This window comes from Balaenoptera physalus, assembly GCF_965194825.1.
Source record: "Balaenoptera physalus genome assembly, chromosome: 7".
In the NCBI taxonomy this organism is placed as follows: domain Eukaryota; kingdom Metazoa; phylum Chordata; class Mammalia; order Artiodactyla; family Balaenopteridae; genus Balaenoptera; species Balaenoptera physalus.
Window position 1 is genome coordinate 18,616,588 of NC_138886.1, and position 18,273 is coordinate 18,634,860.

At 39.8% G+C, this 18,273-nt stretch overlaps 1 protein-coding gene and 1 pseudogene across 2 annotated transcripts in view; one reads left to right on the top strand and one right to left on the bottom strand.

Annotated features, from left to right (window-relative positions):
• Positions 1-18,273, top strand: part of LOC309664340 (uncharacterized protein) — a gene marked incomplete at its 5' end in the record, with an annotated part of 388,334 nt that overhangs the window by 141,501 nt on the left and 228,560 nt on the right. The window contains one exon of the mRNA XM_082469519.1: positions 844-975. Coding sequence (XP_082325645.1) covers positions 844-859 — 16 coding nt within the window. The 3' untranslated portion in view covers positions 860-975. The remainder of the gene's footprint in view (positions 1-843; positions 976-18,273) is intronic.
• LOC309664719 (acyl carrier protein, mitochondrial pseudogene) lies at positions 8,992-17,003 on the bottom strand (annotated as a pseudogene). The gene has a single exon. The product of its transcript is annotated as an acyl carrier protein, mitochondrial pseudogene (transcript).

An 18,273-nucleotide genomic window follows, 5' to 3' on the forward strand; every position in this document is an offset into this window, starting at 1 on the left:
CTTGTGGGCGAATGTGAAGTTTTCCCTGAAGAGAATGTATAATCCCCTTTGTCAGTCATCCGGGGAGCGATCTAATCCTTTTGCAGAAGATAAGGACTGGGTCAAGAACTCTTTAGAAACTAGGAGGGAAACGTTCCCACTTTTATACGGAGGCAGGCTTCATTAGACTTGGCTGTGATGGGGAGATGCTTTAGCAACCCTGGGCAACTGGGATGTGACGGGTGAGGGGGGCGTGCCGGGAACCGGTTCCTGCGTAAGACTGAGAGCTAGGCAAGCATGACTACATAAGGGACCATCAGGTTGTACTTGACCAGTGGATTTTGAATGAAGCCACTTCTTGGAGCAATTATATGTTACACTCTGTGTCCTATGTCCGTTCTGTTATCCTCAATGTCTAAGAGTGTTTCCTCATCCTTGGTCAGAGCAGGAGGTAGAAATGAACCTAGCCCAGTGAGGACAGCCGTGCCCGGTAGAATGGCAGCCTAGTGAGGGTCAAGGCAACCTGCAAAGTTAGATAATGTCGCAACCAGATGGTGTGGAAGAAGGAAGGATTTCCCTCTGCCTGTACGTATCAGAGTATAACCTGCAAAGGTCTCTTCAACAGCCAAGAAACACTAGGCGGGGTGGTGTACCACTTTGGGGGTTTAGACTGGTTGGAGTACAGGCTACAATCATTTGGGTATAAAAAGAAGTGTTGCTAATTTTGGAGTCACAGGCTGCTTGTCCAGAGGTAAACAGCTCACATAGAGATGAGAGGACACAGAGTGACCTTCGGGGAGCTCACCGTTGGCTAAGTAGTTTCAGTCTCTCAGAGCCCTCACAATCCTTCCTATGTCCCTCCAGGAGCGAAGTGCAATAGTTGGAAAATAGCTGAGTCCTTCCTAGAGCCTAGCAGAACTCCACATGGAAAGGGGCTTCTGGAAACGTTCCCTAATCCCGGGGAAACACGTTCTTTAGTCTGGAGGGGAAGATCAGGTAAGTCACATCCCAGAGGAGGTCAGTTGCCAGACGTATGTTTAGGCTTATGTTGCTGGTGGGCTCAGCTCCGCGGGTGTGGGACCAGTGCGGCCACGCAGACCCTGCGCTCGGAAGGGCCACACAATCTGGGTTTAATGCTCCCCAGTCACTGTCCTGAAATCCTTAATTTTTTGTTTGGATTTGTACTGCGTAAGTGAAGTCTGATGGGACAATAGATCATGCACCGGGGGCTTGGAGCCTGAGCTCCAAGCAGGCCTCCCCCTCCCAGCCCTGTCCTTTGCCCTCATCATCCAGAATGATGACCAGGTAGTGATGGGCAGGGTGAGGCCCGTGTCCCACTGTTACCCTCTACCTCCTGCGGGGTCCTGAGTGCAGAATGTTTAGGGGTCAAGCACACAGGCTCCATGGTGAATCTGGGAGGGGCGTGGCAGCAGCCTTCCCTGCCCCAGGTTGGCAGCGTCTCTGCCCATTCTGCAGGTGAGTCAGTGGTGGGGGTGAGCCTCTCACCCACCCATGATCCAGGTACCAAGTGTGACCCAGTGTGGAGGTTGCAGTTCTTTGATGGCTGCACACGCCCGGGGGTTGGAGCAGGGGACCCTGGGAAGGGAAGGCTGCATCTCAGCGTCCAGCCAGGGCATGCTGCATCCGGCTGGAGCATCCTGCCAACAGCCAGGTGAGTACAAAAATGTGTGGCGTGGGGCTCTGTGCACCCAGGAAGGTCTGCGCTCACACTGTGAGTGTCCTCCTGCCAGAGGGAGTGCAGCATTCAGTAGCAAACATAAAACATCCTGACAGGCTGGGAGAGAGACTGTGGAAGAAAGGAAGCTATGTTTTTGTACCTTTAATGGCACTTGTGTCCTGATTTTGAACAAGAAGCCCCACAAATTATATAGCCAGCCCTGGTTGCATGCATAGTTTTTTGACTGTCCAGATCATCTCTGCATTCCTACCCCCAGACTTTACCTGCCCAAGAAGGCAGGGAGACCATTTCTCAAAGGCAGTGACAGGGTTCAGAAGAGTGGTGGGTGAGCAATTGGCAGTTGAGGTTGGAGGATCTCAGCTGAGAGTCTGAAAAGATAAGAGCTGTCCCCAAAGTTTCACTTTAGCCTGCTCACTGCACTTTCCAGAAGTGGATAGGAGGGGCGCCTAACTAAAGTCTACCCCGAAGAAAAAACCTTCAAAACTATGTGAAGTCAAGATGGTGGCTAAAGGTTTCCTTTCCTGTTGGACTGTAGGAATTTGGGGGTGTTTTCCCACCCAGTTATTCCCAACGCAATCTAAAATGTTATACTTGTAAAACTCCAGATGTCAGAAAAAGGGAAGAAATCAAAGGTTTTCTAGTTCAACTCATACAATTTACAAATGGGGAGAGTAAATTCTGCACCACTAAGTGAGATAAAACTGTTCAAAGTTGTTAGAATTAATGGGTGAGTAGCAGAATTTAGATAAAGGACTTCTGAGACCTAGTCCAGGGCACTTTCTGCTAAATCTGAGTATTTCTTTCTTCCTTTGGAGTGGCTTTTATTTCATGAATATTAGATGTGCCAAAGCCAGCATTTATTTAAAAAAATTGTCACCATGTATTGAGTGGCCAGTGCATGGCAGGCACTCATTATTCATGGTTTCTTTTAAGGTCACAACAATCTTGTAAAGATATTATCATGGCAACATTTTACAAGTGAGGATGTGATTTCTTCAAAGAGTAGAAGTTGCATAGTTAGTGTATAAGCTGGGATTCAAATCCAGGTTAGTATAACTCTGAGAGCATTGTAGTAGGTTGAATGGAACCCAAAGGATATGTCCACCTGGAACTTGTGAATGTGACCATATTTGGGAAGAGAGTCTTTGCCGATATAATTAAGCTAAGGATCTTGAGATGAGATCATTCTGGATTACTGGTGAAACCTAAATCCAGTGGTAACTGTCCTTATAAAGAGACACAAAAGAAGACACAGACACACAGAGGAGAAGGTGGTGGGAAGATGAAGGCAGAGATTGGAGTGATGTGGGTATAAGGCGAGGAGTGTGAGGTTGCTGGCAGCCCCCTGAAGCTAGGAGAAAAGCCTGGAACAGATTCTTCCTCAGACCCTCCAGAAGGATCCAACACTGCCAACACAATTGACTTCAGACTCCTGGCCTCCAGATCTGCAGAGAATAAATTTCTGTTGGTTTAGACCACCAAGTTTGTCATAATTTGTTTCAGCAGTCCTAGGAAATGAATACACCTGTGCTTTTTTTTTTCACATCTTATAGCTTCTTCTATATACTTTTCTTTCTTTAGCTTACTTCCTAGTCTCAAGTAGTCCCTCAACAGGAAGATTCTCTAGGTACCGGCTACAAAAAGTATTAAAAGAAAATAGCTGATAACTGATGGCTATTTTGCAAGCCCTATCTGGATCCGTTGATTCAATTACACAAGCAAGAGTTCTTAAAATACATTTCCTTGGAAAAATTAGGGGAAGCACCTACGGTGAATTGCAAACCATCGTTCCAGTTGCTTTTTGTAAAAAATGACACAGGCCACTGAAATGATTCATAAATCATGTAATTTTTAATATAGATGATACCGTGCAGAACTTCTTTGTTTACCAGGACCTTTCTTTCACATGCATGATCTCATTTTGTTCCCATGCGAAGCCTGTGTTTCTCATGTTATTTTATTCATGAGAAGACAGTAGTTCAGTGAGTTATCTGCCCAGGATACCATAGCTAATACGTGTCAGAACAGAGACCTAAGCCCAGCTTACTTGCTAAAATGCTTTTACCACTATGAAATAAAAGAATCACTGGCTTTTATGGTACAACCCTTGTTTTAGTGGTGGAGAAGTGACTTGTGCGTTGAACTCTTAGTAGAAGCAGAAGAGAGATCAAAAGACAGCTGAAAGAATTGCACACCGGGCTCTTGCTTTTCTTATTTGGTCTGATGCAAAGCATTTTCTGGATAAAGAGAGATGATTGTGTGAGGCATTGTGGAATTTTAAATTGGGATTCAAGTCATAAAACACCCAGATGTTTTGGAGCAAAGCCTCCGAACACACTAGAGAATGTACAGTGATGACCACAGCCCAGCCACATTTGAGATGCAGATTTGAAGAGGACCCTCACTTTTCTAGTTTGTTCCAATGGCCAAATTTGGGGTAAAAACTCAAATGGGAGTGGGGGTACACTTTAAAAATGTGTAATATTTATAACGTCTTCTATTCACTTTATGTCTTTGAATCCCTATAGCCCTGAGACATAGAAAGTATTGTCATCATTTTTTAGAGGGGACCAGTGACTTACCCAAAGTGACACAGCAAGAAAGATTTAGTGACACTGGGATTCTAACCCAGATTTGCGTACCCCCCTTTCCATCAGACTTTGTAATAAAATTGTACTGTAGAGGTGAATTTGATTCCTGCCAATGGACCAGGAGTTTTACAATGTGTCATCTGCAGTGTTGGAGCTCAGTGCCCCCAAGGAGCTCTGAGTCAAGTTGGGAAAAGGCAGAAGAAAAAAGAAGCCTTAATACAGCACCTAAATTACAACTACCATTCTGAATACTTACAATTTCAAAAGGCCATACTTGAGTGTTTACCATGAGCTCTCCACAATTAAACACTTATTGTGTACCATCTAGGGTGCCAATTAGAAATAAGCAAGTTCTGAGTAATAGTCATTAAAACAATACAGGTATTATTAACTTATTTATCAAGAAGTCTGGTAGTTGACAATTCCAGGGCTGGTTTTGTGGCTCAGTGATGCCATCAAGGACCCAGGATTTCAGGACTTCCCTGGTGGCGCAGTGGTTAAGAATCCACCTGCCAATGCAGGGGACACGGGTTCGATCCCTGGTCGGGGAAGATCCCACATGCCGCGCAGCAACTAAGCCTGTGTGCCATAACTACTGAGCCTGTGCTCTAGAGCCCGCGAGCCACAACTCCTGAGCCCACATGCCACAACTACTGAAGCCCACGTGCCTAGAGCCCGTGCTCTGCAATAAGAGAAGCCAGCGCAATGAGAAGCCTATGCACCTCAACGAAGAGTAGCCCCTGCTCGCCGCAACTAGAGAAAGCCCATGCACAGCAATGAAGACCCAACGCAGCCAAAAATAAATAAATAAAAATAAATTAGTTAATTTAAAAAAGAAAAAAAAGGACCCACGATTTTATCTATGTGCTTGCTATCTCATGATTTTAAAATGGTTTCTGTAGCACCAGGCCCCAAATGCTCACACTAGTGTCCTAAGGCGGGGGAAAGGGTTCTGTAAAAGGCTCTGTCTTTTTATCAGAGACTTAACTCTGTGTCAGGCATTGTGTTTATCTCATTTAATTTTCACACACACACATGCAAATAACATTGAAAAATTATAATATTGTCTACACCTTACAGATAAGGCAATCTAAGGATTATTTAATTTGCCCAAGATATGGGCCCAGAATTAAAACTCAGGTCTAAAATATTCCAAAGGATGGGCCTTTAACCACCAGAGTGCTGTAAAACCACTTTGCTGAAAGCCATAATCCTTCCACGGTGAAATCCAGGCAGCCGTCAGGTATTTGTAGCCCTGTGACATAGCAGTTGAAACTACTTGTCCCCTTCATTTAACAGATGAGGGCCCTGCCGCAAAGAAGACAGGGAGTCCTCCCAATTCATCCCCCCCCTAGACTCCAGCTCAGGTCTCCTGCTCGGCTGTGTAGAAACTTCTCTCTTTATCCCTCCTCAACTTAATTCTATTTCAGTCTAGGAAAGGACAAGACTAAGACGAGCATACACTTTAAATATTCCAGTGGGCAGGTGAGGTGATAGAGGGGCAGTGGGGTGCATTGCTGGCATATCTCAGGCAAGGCTAAAATACCAAGAATTTTCCTCCTTTTCCCATAAAAACATGCCATGAAAGAAACCACTTCAAGATGCTGTAGTCTTGCTATGCAGGAGTCGGGAGTGGGGGGTGGGAGGGAAGAAAAAAGGAAGAAAAGAAAGTAAAAGAGCCTAGAATGTCTTTCAGTGTATATCAGCAGCAAAACTCCGCCACTCTCTCCCTTTTTTTTTTAAATTAATTTATTTATTTTTTTTGTTTTTTTTATTTTTGGCTGTGTTGGGTCTTTGTTCTGTGCGCAGGCTTTCTCTCTAGCTGCAGCGAGTGGTGCGCAGGCTTCTCACTGTCGTGGCTTCTCTTGTTGCAGAGCACGGGCTTTAGAGCGCAGGCTCAGTAGTTGTGGCACACGGGCTTAGTTGCTCCGCGGCATGTGGGAATCTTACCGGGCCAGGGATCAAACCCGTGTCCCCTGCATTGGCAGGCAGATTCCCACCCACTGCGCCACCAGGGAAGCCCCCACTCTCTCCCTTTTAACCACTGCTTACAGCAGAGACTGTTTATCAGTTATCTTGGCTTCTTTCATAAAGACCTTGACTCCTCTGGCTGGACAAGGGCAAATGAGCCAGAACGGTTTGTTTATGTTTGCCCTGCCTTTAATGTGTCTTCATTTCATTTTCCTTTTTTCTTGTTCTTGGCTATGCTGTTGTCACTTTCTCTGCACCAGATTTTAATACCTTCAAGACTCGTGATTGCTTTGTTTTGATAGTAATAATCAATTAGCGTAGCCCCTAGGGGCCCTCTCCAAAGTCCTGTCTTTCTTGGTGCCTCATCAAATGTAATTTAGGAATTGGGGTGGGTGATGGGGTAGAGGCTAATAAAGAATTATACCACCATAATGGAAAACTTAAGCCAATCATATTTTCACATAAGTTCTGAAAATTTTGAACTATAGGGAGATTGTAGCAGGCATATTGGGTTCTTAAATCAGCCTAATTTGCCAGGCAAATTAGATAATTAACAGAGATCTTCTTAAAGGGTTATTAGCAAAGTTAGAGCTGAACATGTGACAATTACAATACATGTTTTCCTCATAAAACAGCCAACATGATGACTAGTAATTAACCTAGGAGCTGACAGAGCATTATTTCTTCTGTTCCTTTCCCAAATGGAATTGTGCCACAATGACAAGGAAAGCCCAAGAGATGTTGATTTGTTCATATATTACTTTCATATATTTATTATTTATGCCATACCTTTGTCCAAAAACATCTATCTGGCACTCCAATGTTAATAACATCAATATCAAGAAATCTTATTTATTTCTCATAATCTGTGGTGAGATGATTCCAAGTAATGTCTCCTAGTTGTAGAGACAATATGTCTAGATGTTTTTTCTTAGAACAGGAGGTATAGATGATATTTTTATTAAACGGAAAGTAACTAGTGTTGAGCACATACACTGTGCCAGGCATGGGACTAAGTGTCTTCTATTTATCTCATTTAATTCTTCCAACAACCTTATGAGGTAGTTTTTATTAATCCCATTTTGTGGAGAACGCTGAAGTTTAGAGAAGTAAAATGATTGGAATCAGATTTATCTGATTTGCAAGGCTATGTTCTTTCTTCTGCATGACAGTGCATATGCACACACACACAAACACACATATGTGTCAATTTGTATTTGTGCTGAAATTCTTCTGATTTGACATAAGGTAGAATATGATGAATGATCCATTTAGTTGCATTCTTCCAGGATCACACATCTAGAAGTCACCACACACAGACCACACCATTTTAATTTGTGATCCTTCCAGAATACCTAAATGTGTTGGTGAGACACATAAGTTGTCCCTTTTTTCCTAATAAAATGTCAAGTTTTTTTACCCAAGTTTACAAAGGGGTCCCACAGTGCAGTAGCTAATGAAGCATGTCTCAAGATGGCTTTCCCTAATGAGACAGATTTTAGGGACCATTCTCAATACAGATAAGGTACTGCCAGAGCTGAGGATATCACCAAATTCTTGTTACACATCAAAGCTTTTATACTCGGGGTTTATATTTCCATCCCCAGGTATAGAAAGACCAAACATTCCCAATATATACTTTCTTTTTGAGGGAGTTTACAAGTAACAACTGTATATATTTAAGGTGTACATAATGGTTTGACGTATATATGCATAGTGAAATGCTTACTACAGTCAAGCTAATTAACATATCTCCCCACTTAGTTACCCCTTTTTCCCCTTTTTTATGCATAGAGCATCTGAAATACACTCTCTTAGAAAATCTCCAGTATTAAGTTTATTATTATCTATAGTCATCATGCTGTATATTAAATATTTATACTTATTCATCCTACACAGCTGCAAATTTGTACCCTTTGACCAATATCTCCCCATTTCCCCCAACTCTCTGCCGTTGGTAACCACCGTTCTACTCTCTGCTTCTATGTATTTGACTTTTTATGTTCTACGTATAAGTGAGATCATGCAGTTTTTTCTTTCTTTGTCTGGCTTATTTCAGTTAGCATAATGTCCTCCAGATTCATCTATGTTGTCACAAATCGCAGGATTTCCTTCTTTTTACAGCCTGAATAATATCCTATTCTAGCTAGCTAGCTAGCCAGATACAAATATTACATTTTCTTTATCCATTCATCTGTGAAGGTACCCTTAGATTGTTTCCATATCTTGGCTACTGTGAATAATGCTACAATTAAAATGGAAGTGCAGATATCTCTTCAATATAGTGATTTTATTTCCTTTGGATATATACCCAGAAGTGGGATTGCTGGATCATATAGTAGTTCTATTTTTAAGTTTTTGAGGAATCCCTATACTTTTCCCATAATGGTTGTACCAATTTATATTCCTACCAACAGTGTACAAGAGTTCCCTTTTCTCCACATCCTCACGAACACTTGTTATCCTTTGTCTCTTTGATAATAATCAGCCTAACAGGTATCTCATTGTCATTTTGATTTGCATTTCCCTGATGGTTAGTGAGCATCTTTTCATATACCTATCGGCCATTTGTATGTATTCTTTGGGAAAATATCTATTCAAGTACTTTGCCCCCTTTTTTTTTTGTTTGTTTGGTTTTATAGATTTATTTTCAAAGGGCAAAAACACTTAAGACGATTTAAGTACAAGTCTAAACAGAATTACTCCATCAAAGTCAGCAATGATGCAGAAATGCGTTCTCACTTCCAGACACTCACCAGCATCTTCTGAATCTTCTCTCAGTGAAGAAAAGGGGTGTGAAACCCACAGCCAATATCATTCTCGATGGTGAAAAACTGAAAGCATTTCCTCTAAGATCAGGAACAAGACAAGGTTGTCCACTCTTGCCACTGTTATTCAACATAGTTTTGGAAATTTTAGCCACAGCAATCAGAGAAGAAAAAGAAATAAAAGGAATCCAAATCGGAAAAGAAGAAGTAAAGCTATCACTGTTTGCAGATGACATGATACTATACATAGAGAATCCTAAAGATGCTACCAGAAAACTACGAGAGCTAATCAATGAATTTGGTAAAGTAGCAGGATACAAAATTAATGCACAGAAATCTCTTGCATTCCTATACACTAATGATGAAAAATCTGAAAGAGAAATTAACGAAACACTCCCATTTACCATTTCAACAAAAAGAATAATATACCTAGGAATAAACCTACCTAAGGAGACAAAAGACCTGTATGCAGAAAACAATAAGACACTGATGAAAGAAATTAAAGATGATACAAACAGAGCTATACCATGTTCTTGGATTGGAAGAATCAACATTGTGAAAATGACTATATTACCCAAAGCAATCTACAGATTCAATGCAATCCTATCAAACTACGAATGGTATTCTTCATAGAACTATAATAAAAAATTTCACAATTTGTATGGAAACACAAAAGACCCCGAATAGCCAAAGCAATCTTGAGAAAGAAAAACGGAGCTGGAGGAATCAGGCTCCCTGACTTCAGACTATACTACAAAGCTACAGGAATCAAGACAGTATGGTACTGGCACAAAAACAGAAATATAGATCAATGGAACAGGATAGACAGCCCAGGGATAAACCTACACACATATGGTCACCTTATCTTTGATAAAGGAGGCAAGAATATGCAATGGAGAAAAGACAGCCTCTTCAATAAGTGGTGCTGGGAAGACTGGACAGCTACATGTAAAAGAATGAAATTAGAACACTCCTTAACACCATGCACAAAAATAAACTGAAAATGGATTAATGACCTAAATGTAAGGCCAGACACTATAAAACTCTTAGAGGAAAATATAGGCAGAACACTCTATGACATAAATCACAGCAAGATCCTTTTTGACCCACCTCCTAGAGAAATGGAAATAAAAATAAACAAATGGGACCTAATAAAACTCAAAACCTTTTGCACAGCAAAGGAAACCATAAAGAAGATGAAAAGACAACCCTCAGAATGGGAGAAAATATTTGCAAATGAAGCATCTGACAAAGGATTAATCTCCAAAATTTACAAGCAGCTCATGCAGCTCTATATCAAATAAACAACCCAATCCAAAAATGGGCAGAAGACCTAAATAGACATTTCTCCAAAGAAGATATACAGATTGCCAACAAACATATGAAGGTATGCTCAACATCACTAATCATTAGAGAAATGTAAATCAAAACTACAATGAGGTATCACCTCACACCAGTCAGAATGGCCATCATCAAAAAATCTACAAACGATAAATGCTGGAGAGGGTGTGGAGAAAAGGGAACCCTCTTGCACTGTTGGTAGGAATGTAAATTGATACAGCCACTCTGGAGAACAGTATGGAGGTTCCTTAAAAAACTAAAAATAGAACTACCATATGACCCAGCAATCCCACTACTGGGCATATACCCTGAGAAAACCATAATTCAAAAAGAGTCATGTACCACAATGTTCATTGCAGCTCTATTTACAACAGCCAGGACATGGAAGCAACCTAAGTGTCCATCGACAGTTGAATGGATAAAGAAGATCCATATATACAGTGGAATATTACTCAGCCATAAAAAGAAACGAAATTGAGTTATTTGTAGTGAGGTGGATGGACCTAGAGTCTGTCATACAGAGTGAAGTAAGTCAGAAAGAGAAAAACAAATACCATATGCTAACACATATATATGGAATTTTAAGAAAATTTAAAAAATGGTTCTGAAGAACCTAGGGGCAGGACAGGAATAAAGATGCAGACGTAGAGAATGGACTTGCGGACACGGGGAGGGGGAAGGGTAAACTGCGACGAAGTGAGAGAGTGGCATGGACATATATATACTACCAAATGTAAAATAGATAGCTGGTGGGAAGCAGCCGCATAGCACAGGGAGATCAGCTCGGTGCTTTGTGACCACCTAGAGGGGTGGGATAGGGAGGGTGGGAGAGAAACACAAGAGGGAGGAGATATGGGGATATATGTATATGTATAGCTGATTCTCTCTGTTATAAAGCAGAAATTAACACGCCATTGTAAAGCAGTTATACTCCAATAAAGATGTTTAAAAAAAGGGGGGGGGGTCTGATATTTTATTCATATACATCCTTCTTATCTGCAATGTAATCTACAATTTCTTGTGGGCACATTAACTTCTCTGCATCTACATCAGGAATTTCAAACCCAAATTTATCTTCCATGACCATCATAATCTCCACCTGGTCCAAACTGTCTAAGCCCAGGTCTTTCATAAAATGGGAATTTACTGAGAGCCTTTCTGGGTCAATCTTGTCATAGCGTTTCAAGACGTAAAGGACAGGGTCCTTGATTCCCTCTGATGTCAAAGGAGTGTGTCACTATACTGGGGGCACAGCTATGTAACTCCACCTGGAAACTGCACGAGCAGCGAGGCCGACTGCAGAGCCCCAGGCCTCCTCTGGGCCCCGCGGGGAAAAGGGTAGTGCTGAGTGGCTGGGCCGTGGCCAGCGTGGGGAGCCTGGGCAGTGGCGTGAAGGCCGCAGGCAGTCGGCGGACACAGGCGCGAAGGACACGAGCTGCCATGGCTATGCCGACCCAGGATGCCCACTTTTTAATTGGGTTGTTTTTTGCTGTTGAGTTGCATGAGTTTCTTATATATTTTGAATATTAATCCCTTTTCAGATATATGGTTTGCAAATATTTTCTCCCAATCATCATTGCCTTTTCATTTATTGATTTTTTTCCTTTTCTGTGCAGAACCTTTTTAGTTTGATAGAGTCCCATTTGTTTATTTTTCCTTTTGTTATGTAAGCATTTGATGTCATATCCAAAAAATCATTGCCAAGACCAGTATCAAGGAGCTTTTACCCTATGTTTTCTTCTAGAAGTTTTATGATTCCAGGTCTTATATTTGTCTTTAATCCATTTTGAGTTGGTTTTTACTCATGGTGTAAGATAAGGGGCCGATTTCATTCTTCTGCACATGTGTATACACTTTGCTCAGCACTATTTATTGAAGGCTATCCTTTTGTCATTTTATACTTTTGGTACCTTTGTTGAAAATTAGTTGACTGTATATGCACAGGTTTATTTCTGGGCTCTTGATTCTGTTCCATTGGTCTATGTGTCTGTTTTTATGACAGTACCATACTATTTCGATTACTGTAACTTAGTAATGTAATTTGAAATCAGGAAGTGCGATGCTTCCAACTCTGTTCTTCTTTCACAAGATTAATTTGGCTATTTGGAAACTTCTATGGTTCTATATAAATTTTAGAATTTTTTTTTATTTCTGTGAAAGATGCAATTGGAATTATGATAGTAATCACATTGAATCTTTATATCGCTTTGGGTAGTATAAATTTTTTAACAATATTAATTCTTCCAATACATGAAAGTGGGATATCTTTCCATTTATCTGTGACTTCTTCAATTTCTTTCCTCAGTGTTTATAGTTTTCAGTGTACCTATCTTTCACCTCCTTGATTAAATTTATTCCTAAGTATGTTATTCTCTTTGATGCTGTTGTTAATTTTAGCATGATGGCTCTCATTGTATGGTCTAGTTGTGAATCCCTCTAAATAACATGGAGAAGAAATGATTAACAAAGAATGACTTGCATCTTATCCATTTTCTTAGGTTGCCTTTATAATTCTTCCTCCAGGAACCCTTCCATCTGCAAGGTGGATATGATTTCTTTTTCCTTTGAATTCTGTTTTGTTAAGAACAGTGTTGCTCTAATGTTCATGTGCCTTTGAATTACCTGGAAAATGTGTTAGAATGCAGCAGATCTAGGGTGGGATCTCTGATCCTCCATTGCTATCAAGCTCCCAGATGATACTGGTGTTGCTGGTCCTAAACCACCCACTGAGTATAGCAAGAGTTTTTGGAGCACTGGCCACTTCTTGCCTTATATTACAATTACTTGTTTGTGCGTCTGACTTCCTCAGTTGGATTGTTGTAATTTTATTGATGATCTGATTGTAGCTTCTACAGTTACTTCTCAAGAATTTCTCTAACCAATCTAAACAGACATTCAGTGACTCTCTATCACCTAAGCTTGTTTTAATCGCCTAACAGGACTTATCCCCTTTGTTTGTCTACCCCCTTTATTATAAAGTAAGAGCATGATCCTTTCGGCTGGAACACAAGCATTAAAATATTACCTGGCATAGAGTCGGTACTTGGTAAATACGGTTTATGGAAGTGATGAGCAAACTTTTTTTTCTTACTTCCAAGTTCATCTCCCTTATATATAATGGCAGATACAACCACAATGGAGTAACTGTGATGGCTTTCTGTGTTAAAGTTCATCATTTTCTGTAATTCATAGGCACTATAGGAAGGCAGTTAGACGGAATTGAAGGTTGCTAACAAGACAGTTTTAAACAAAAAGCCTTTGGGTATCAGTGTGAGTGTGAGTAAGTGTAAAATATATGTAATATAAAAATATAAAATAAATAATACATGTTTTCCTTTTCCCAGTTGAGTCCCTATTCCACCTTCCCACCTGTGATTTTTTTTTTTTTTTTTTGAGAGCCTTGATTAGAATCAGGTAAAGAACAATCTCTTTCCTGGGCAGCAAAAACCCAGTATTGATTTTTCTTTATTGACCAATCATACATTGCAGTATAAATATTTATGATGGTGGCACATAATAAAAAAATAAGTTAAATACCACAGAGGAAAATGAAATGTAAATGGGAAAGGATTTCTCGTGGGTAATACATCACTTTATAATCTTACGTTACTCTGAGAAGCACCCAAAGGCTTTCTAGGATCAATGCTCAGATTACAAGACCTCCATCATCACAAACAGACATTTGCAATTTGGTCTCGTGTCCTCTTGGGGATCACTCACATCAGGTTTATTTGGCGATTTAGCAAGTGAAATACAATATATATGCAAAGCCCTTCTAAAGTGGCCAGGTGTTTAAATGGAGCTCTTCTAATATCTTGGAGCATTTTTGTAGATTCCCCCAAATGTCAGAGTTGAAAGGAGCCATGGAGATCATTATTCCAAGCCTCTCATTTTATGGTGAGAGGAACTGAGGTGCAGAGAGGAAAAAAGCTGGCCTCAGGTCGCACAGCATGCTGCTAGATGAACAAGAATTTCATGCAGCTCCTAGTTCAGCTGTTTCTCCCGATCGTGTCTCCATTAATTCTGGAGAAGGAAGGTTTGGGGAAGGTAGGCAGGGATGCAGTAGGAGTCGAGTGTGGGCAGGTCAGATTAGAAAAGGTGTTATTCTGCTTAAATACTCAGCCAGACAGTTTTAAAATCTCAGAGGACACAGCAAGCTGCAGCTCATTCTCTTCTGGAGTTATTACTGACTTGGTTAGAATTTATGGAGACAGCCATTTGTTTTGACATCAGTTTCTCTTTTATTTACCTCAGAAGGGTGGTGACTGATACTGAAAGGTTTTGAGGTCAAAAAGGTCCTTAAGTGTTAGTGACAAAGATCTTTAAGGAAAGGTGAATCCTCCCCACCACCCTCTTCCCCATTCTTCTGTCTCCTAGAGGCAAGTAGCTTCCATTTTTGTAGACACAGATCATTTTTTGATAATTCAGAATGCTGGAAGATGGGAAACCCCAATAAATAGCATCGACAGAATTAGAGATAATTAACATACAATGTGTGTGCGTGTTTGAATGTGAACAATATTAGTAAAATAAAATTTATTTTGTACAGCTAAAAATAAACTATGCATTTATCTTCTATACTACAATTTATAGGAAAGAGAAAAAGAGCATAGGATTTTCAGTCTGTACCTTTGCCCTTTTTACTAACCTTCAGTCTCTTCACAGCGAGTGTAGTAGGAAGTGTACAATGTCTTTCTTTGTCATTAACCACCCAAGCACACTTACTGAATATGATTCCCAAACTGCAAATGGGTATGAAGAGACCTCAGTGAGAGAACTTTAGGGATCAGACATACATCTAGACTGGGTAGATATTTCAACCTCCTTATTCAAAACTGCTATATTTGTCCTCAGAAAGAAATGCCTTTTCAGTGAAATATATGTATGTGTGTGTGTATGTGTGTATATATACATATATATATATGTATATATACACACATATATATGTACGTATATGTATGTTTTTTGGGTTTTGTTTTAAGGAAAGGACAGAAAGAAGTAACAGCTGCTTTCATGCATTGAAAATGCAGCTATTCAGAGTAACCTGAGTATTCATACCAGATCAGCGATCCAATGCAGTTTGAGATTTGACAGAATTCCCTCAATAGCTCTAAAACCAGAGTCCGGATGATGAGAAGGATACCTGATGTTTGAATTGCCTCTGCAACTACATTTTTTAGGGCTTTCAAATTGCTGCTTGCTAACATTTACAGTTCTCTGCAGCCATAATGTACCACCACGGGATTTGGGAGGAGATCAAAGAAGCAGGAAAGAAATTGCTATTCCCAAATTCTTACCAGTAAAAGATCGGTGCATGTCAAGTAGCTTTTAATGTCCACAAACCCAGTTCGGTATATACACAAGGCCATCTCCATTAGCAAAGCCTACACTTTCTTCATCGAAAATCTGTTCAACTCCAGAGAGGAAAGAAACTCTGCTGTGAATCTTAATAGTCCTAGACCTTAGCCTTCAAAGGAACTTCTTAACTTTTCAAGTCCTTTTCACATTGGTTACAAAATATAAGTGTGCCTTTTGTTAAGAAAACTTGCTCTACACAAACCCCTACTTTTACTTAAATAATTGAGGTAGGTGCAGGAAAATAGAACGTCTCAAAGGAAGGATTCTTCACTTCTGAAATAAGGCTTGACAAGGTGCAGAACAGCATGTATAGCACATGTTACTTCTTATCTAAGATCCACATATGCACATACATAAAAATAGAAGAATAAGCAAAAATAAGCAAATTAAAGCAGTTATCTATAGGGAGGAAGAGGGAGACAGGTAAAGGTTAAAATGAAATCTAACTTTGTCTGAATATATCATTTTGTAAACAGGACTTTGGAGCCATGTAAATGTTTTAAATATTTTTTTAAAAAATCAGAAATAAAAATGGCAATCCATAAAAATCAAATAACAATCCATCAAAAAGTAAAATGTAACAAATGGATCTGTGTGTTAAGTCAGTGACTTAGCTACGTATGGAAGACTCATTTTAATTGACTATAAATAGGATAATGTGGTAACATATACCAAGGACAACATGAACTGCCAAAACAACCTTGCTTGCAACAATGATATTGATAGTAATAATATTGGCCTCCTTATTCCAATACTATTATCTTATAGTTGGATAAAGCAAATAAGTATTTAAAAATCAAAATTTTTTCAGCAGATGAGATAAAAATTTAAAATGAAGATGTTAACCAAACCACAAATTGTCTACATGTGGTTGGAAATAGAAAAATATTTTCTCTTAAAAATATATATATTTCCTAGCTCTGTCCACTGAAAATACTGAGAAGCAATGTCCAATCCATAATGACTAGCAGTGACGATCACTGTTAGTTCCCAGATGGTGTTGTTTCAAAATGCCATTTCCCAACAAAAAAAGAAAAAGGGTACCTTGGAGAAATAATTAATTCCTTCCAGGTCTCGGGTCAGGAACATGAGAGGAGCCTGGGACATCTTATCACACTAGATGGGTAGGATGGGGGTGGGTGGGAGGGAGGTCCAAGAGGGAGGGGATAGAGGTATACATAGAGCTGATTCACTTCATTGTACAGCAGAAACTAACACAACATTGTAAAGCAATTATACTCTAATTAAATAAAAAAAAGTAGATATATCAATGAATGACATTGGATCAAAAGGACTCATGAGGGCTTCCCTGGTGGCGCAGTGGTTGAGAGTCTGCCTGCCAATGCAGGGGACACGGGTTCGAGCCCTGGTCTGGGAGGATCCCACATGCTGCGGAGCGGCTGGGCCCGTGAGCCACAACTGCTGAGCCTGCGCGTCTGGAGCCTGTGCTCCGCAACGAGAGAGGCCGCGATGGTGAGAGGCCCGCGCACCGCGACGAAGAGTGGCCCCCACTTGCCGCAACTAGAGAAAGCCCTCGCACTGAAACGAAGACCCAACACAGCCATAAATAAATTAAAAAAAAAAAAGTTATAAAAAAAAAAAGGACTCATGAGCTGCCATTGGCCAAAAATAGAACATTTGGGCCACAAAGAGAATAATAAATGAAATAGATTTAAACATATAAAATATTTTATAATCCATGAGCTCATAAAGATATTTTTAAACAAAAATCCCAAACTCTCATTTTTTGCCTTTATAAGTGTCAGCTTACTCTGGAAACTGTTAAACATGGGGAAAGAATCAAGTATTAACGTATCTTTCCTATAAGAACTGTACCTCACATATCCAAATAATGTGAAAAGAAAAGCTTTCTTTATAGACCATTTATAGCTATTAAACACAGGAGTAAAAAAAATCAACATTTTAGCACCTTTAATGAAATGATGAACGATCATCAATGGATTCTCAAACCTTAGGTAAAAAGCTAATATGGAAGTTTAAAATAGATGGATCCAGCTGAAAACACCTGAATGTACTGATCACTCTTAACACCACTGGAAGAGACATTATCAGACATTAATTTTCTTCTGATGTGATGCAACAGAAACTATAGAATACCTCCATAAAGTATTCTTGCCTAAGAATTAAAGTAAACCTTATTAGTTCATAGAAAATACAGGACCAGAGTAAGATATGAAGCAAGAGTGCAGTCTGAAAATCCAGAATAAGGAAAATTCTGTGGGAGCAAAGTGTGAGTTTCTTCAACAAATACGTTATACACAGGCTCACATGTATGTGCACACACATATACACAGAGGGATGGGGAAACTGTAAATTAAAATAAATTCAAGAAACATTAATAGCAATTGTTTTAGGTATTGTCTGGATCTTGCTTTGAAAAAATATGGTAAAATGACATTTATTAAACAATCGGAAATTTGAACATTGTGTATTTGGTAATGTTAAGGGAGAAATTGGTATAATCTTAGTATCATGGTTATATATATATATATATATTTTTAATGCTATTCTTGTCTGCTTACATTCTTTTAATTTATGTATGTAT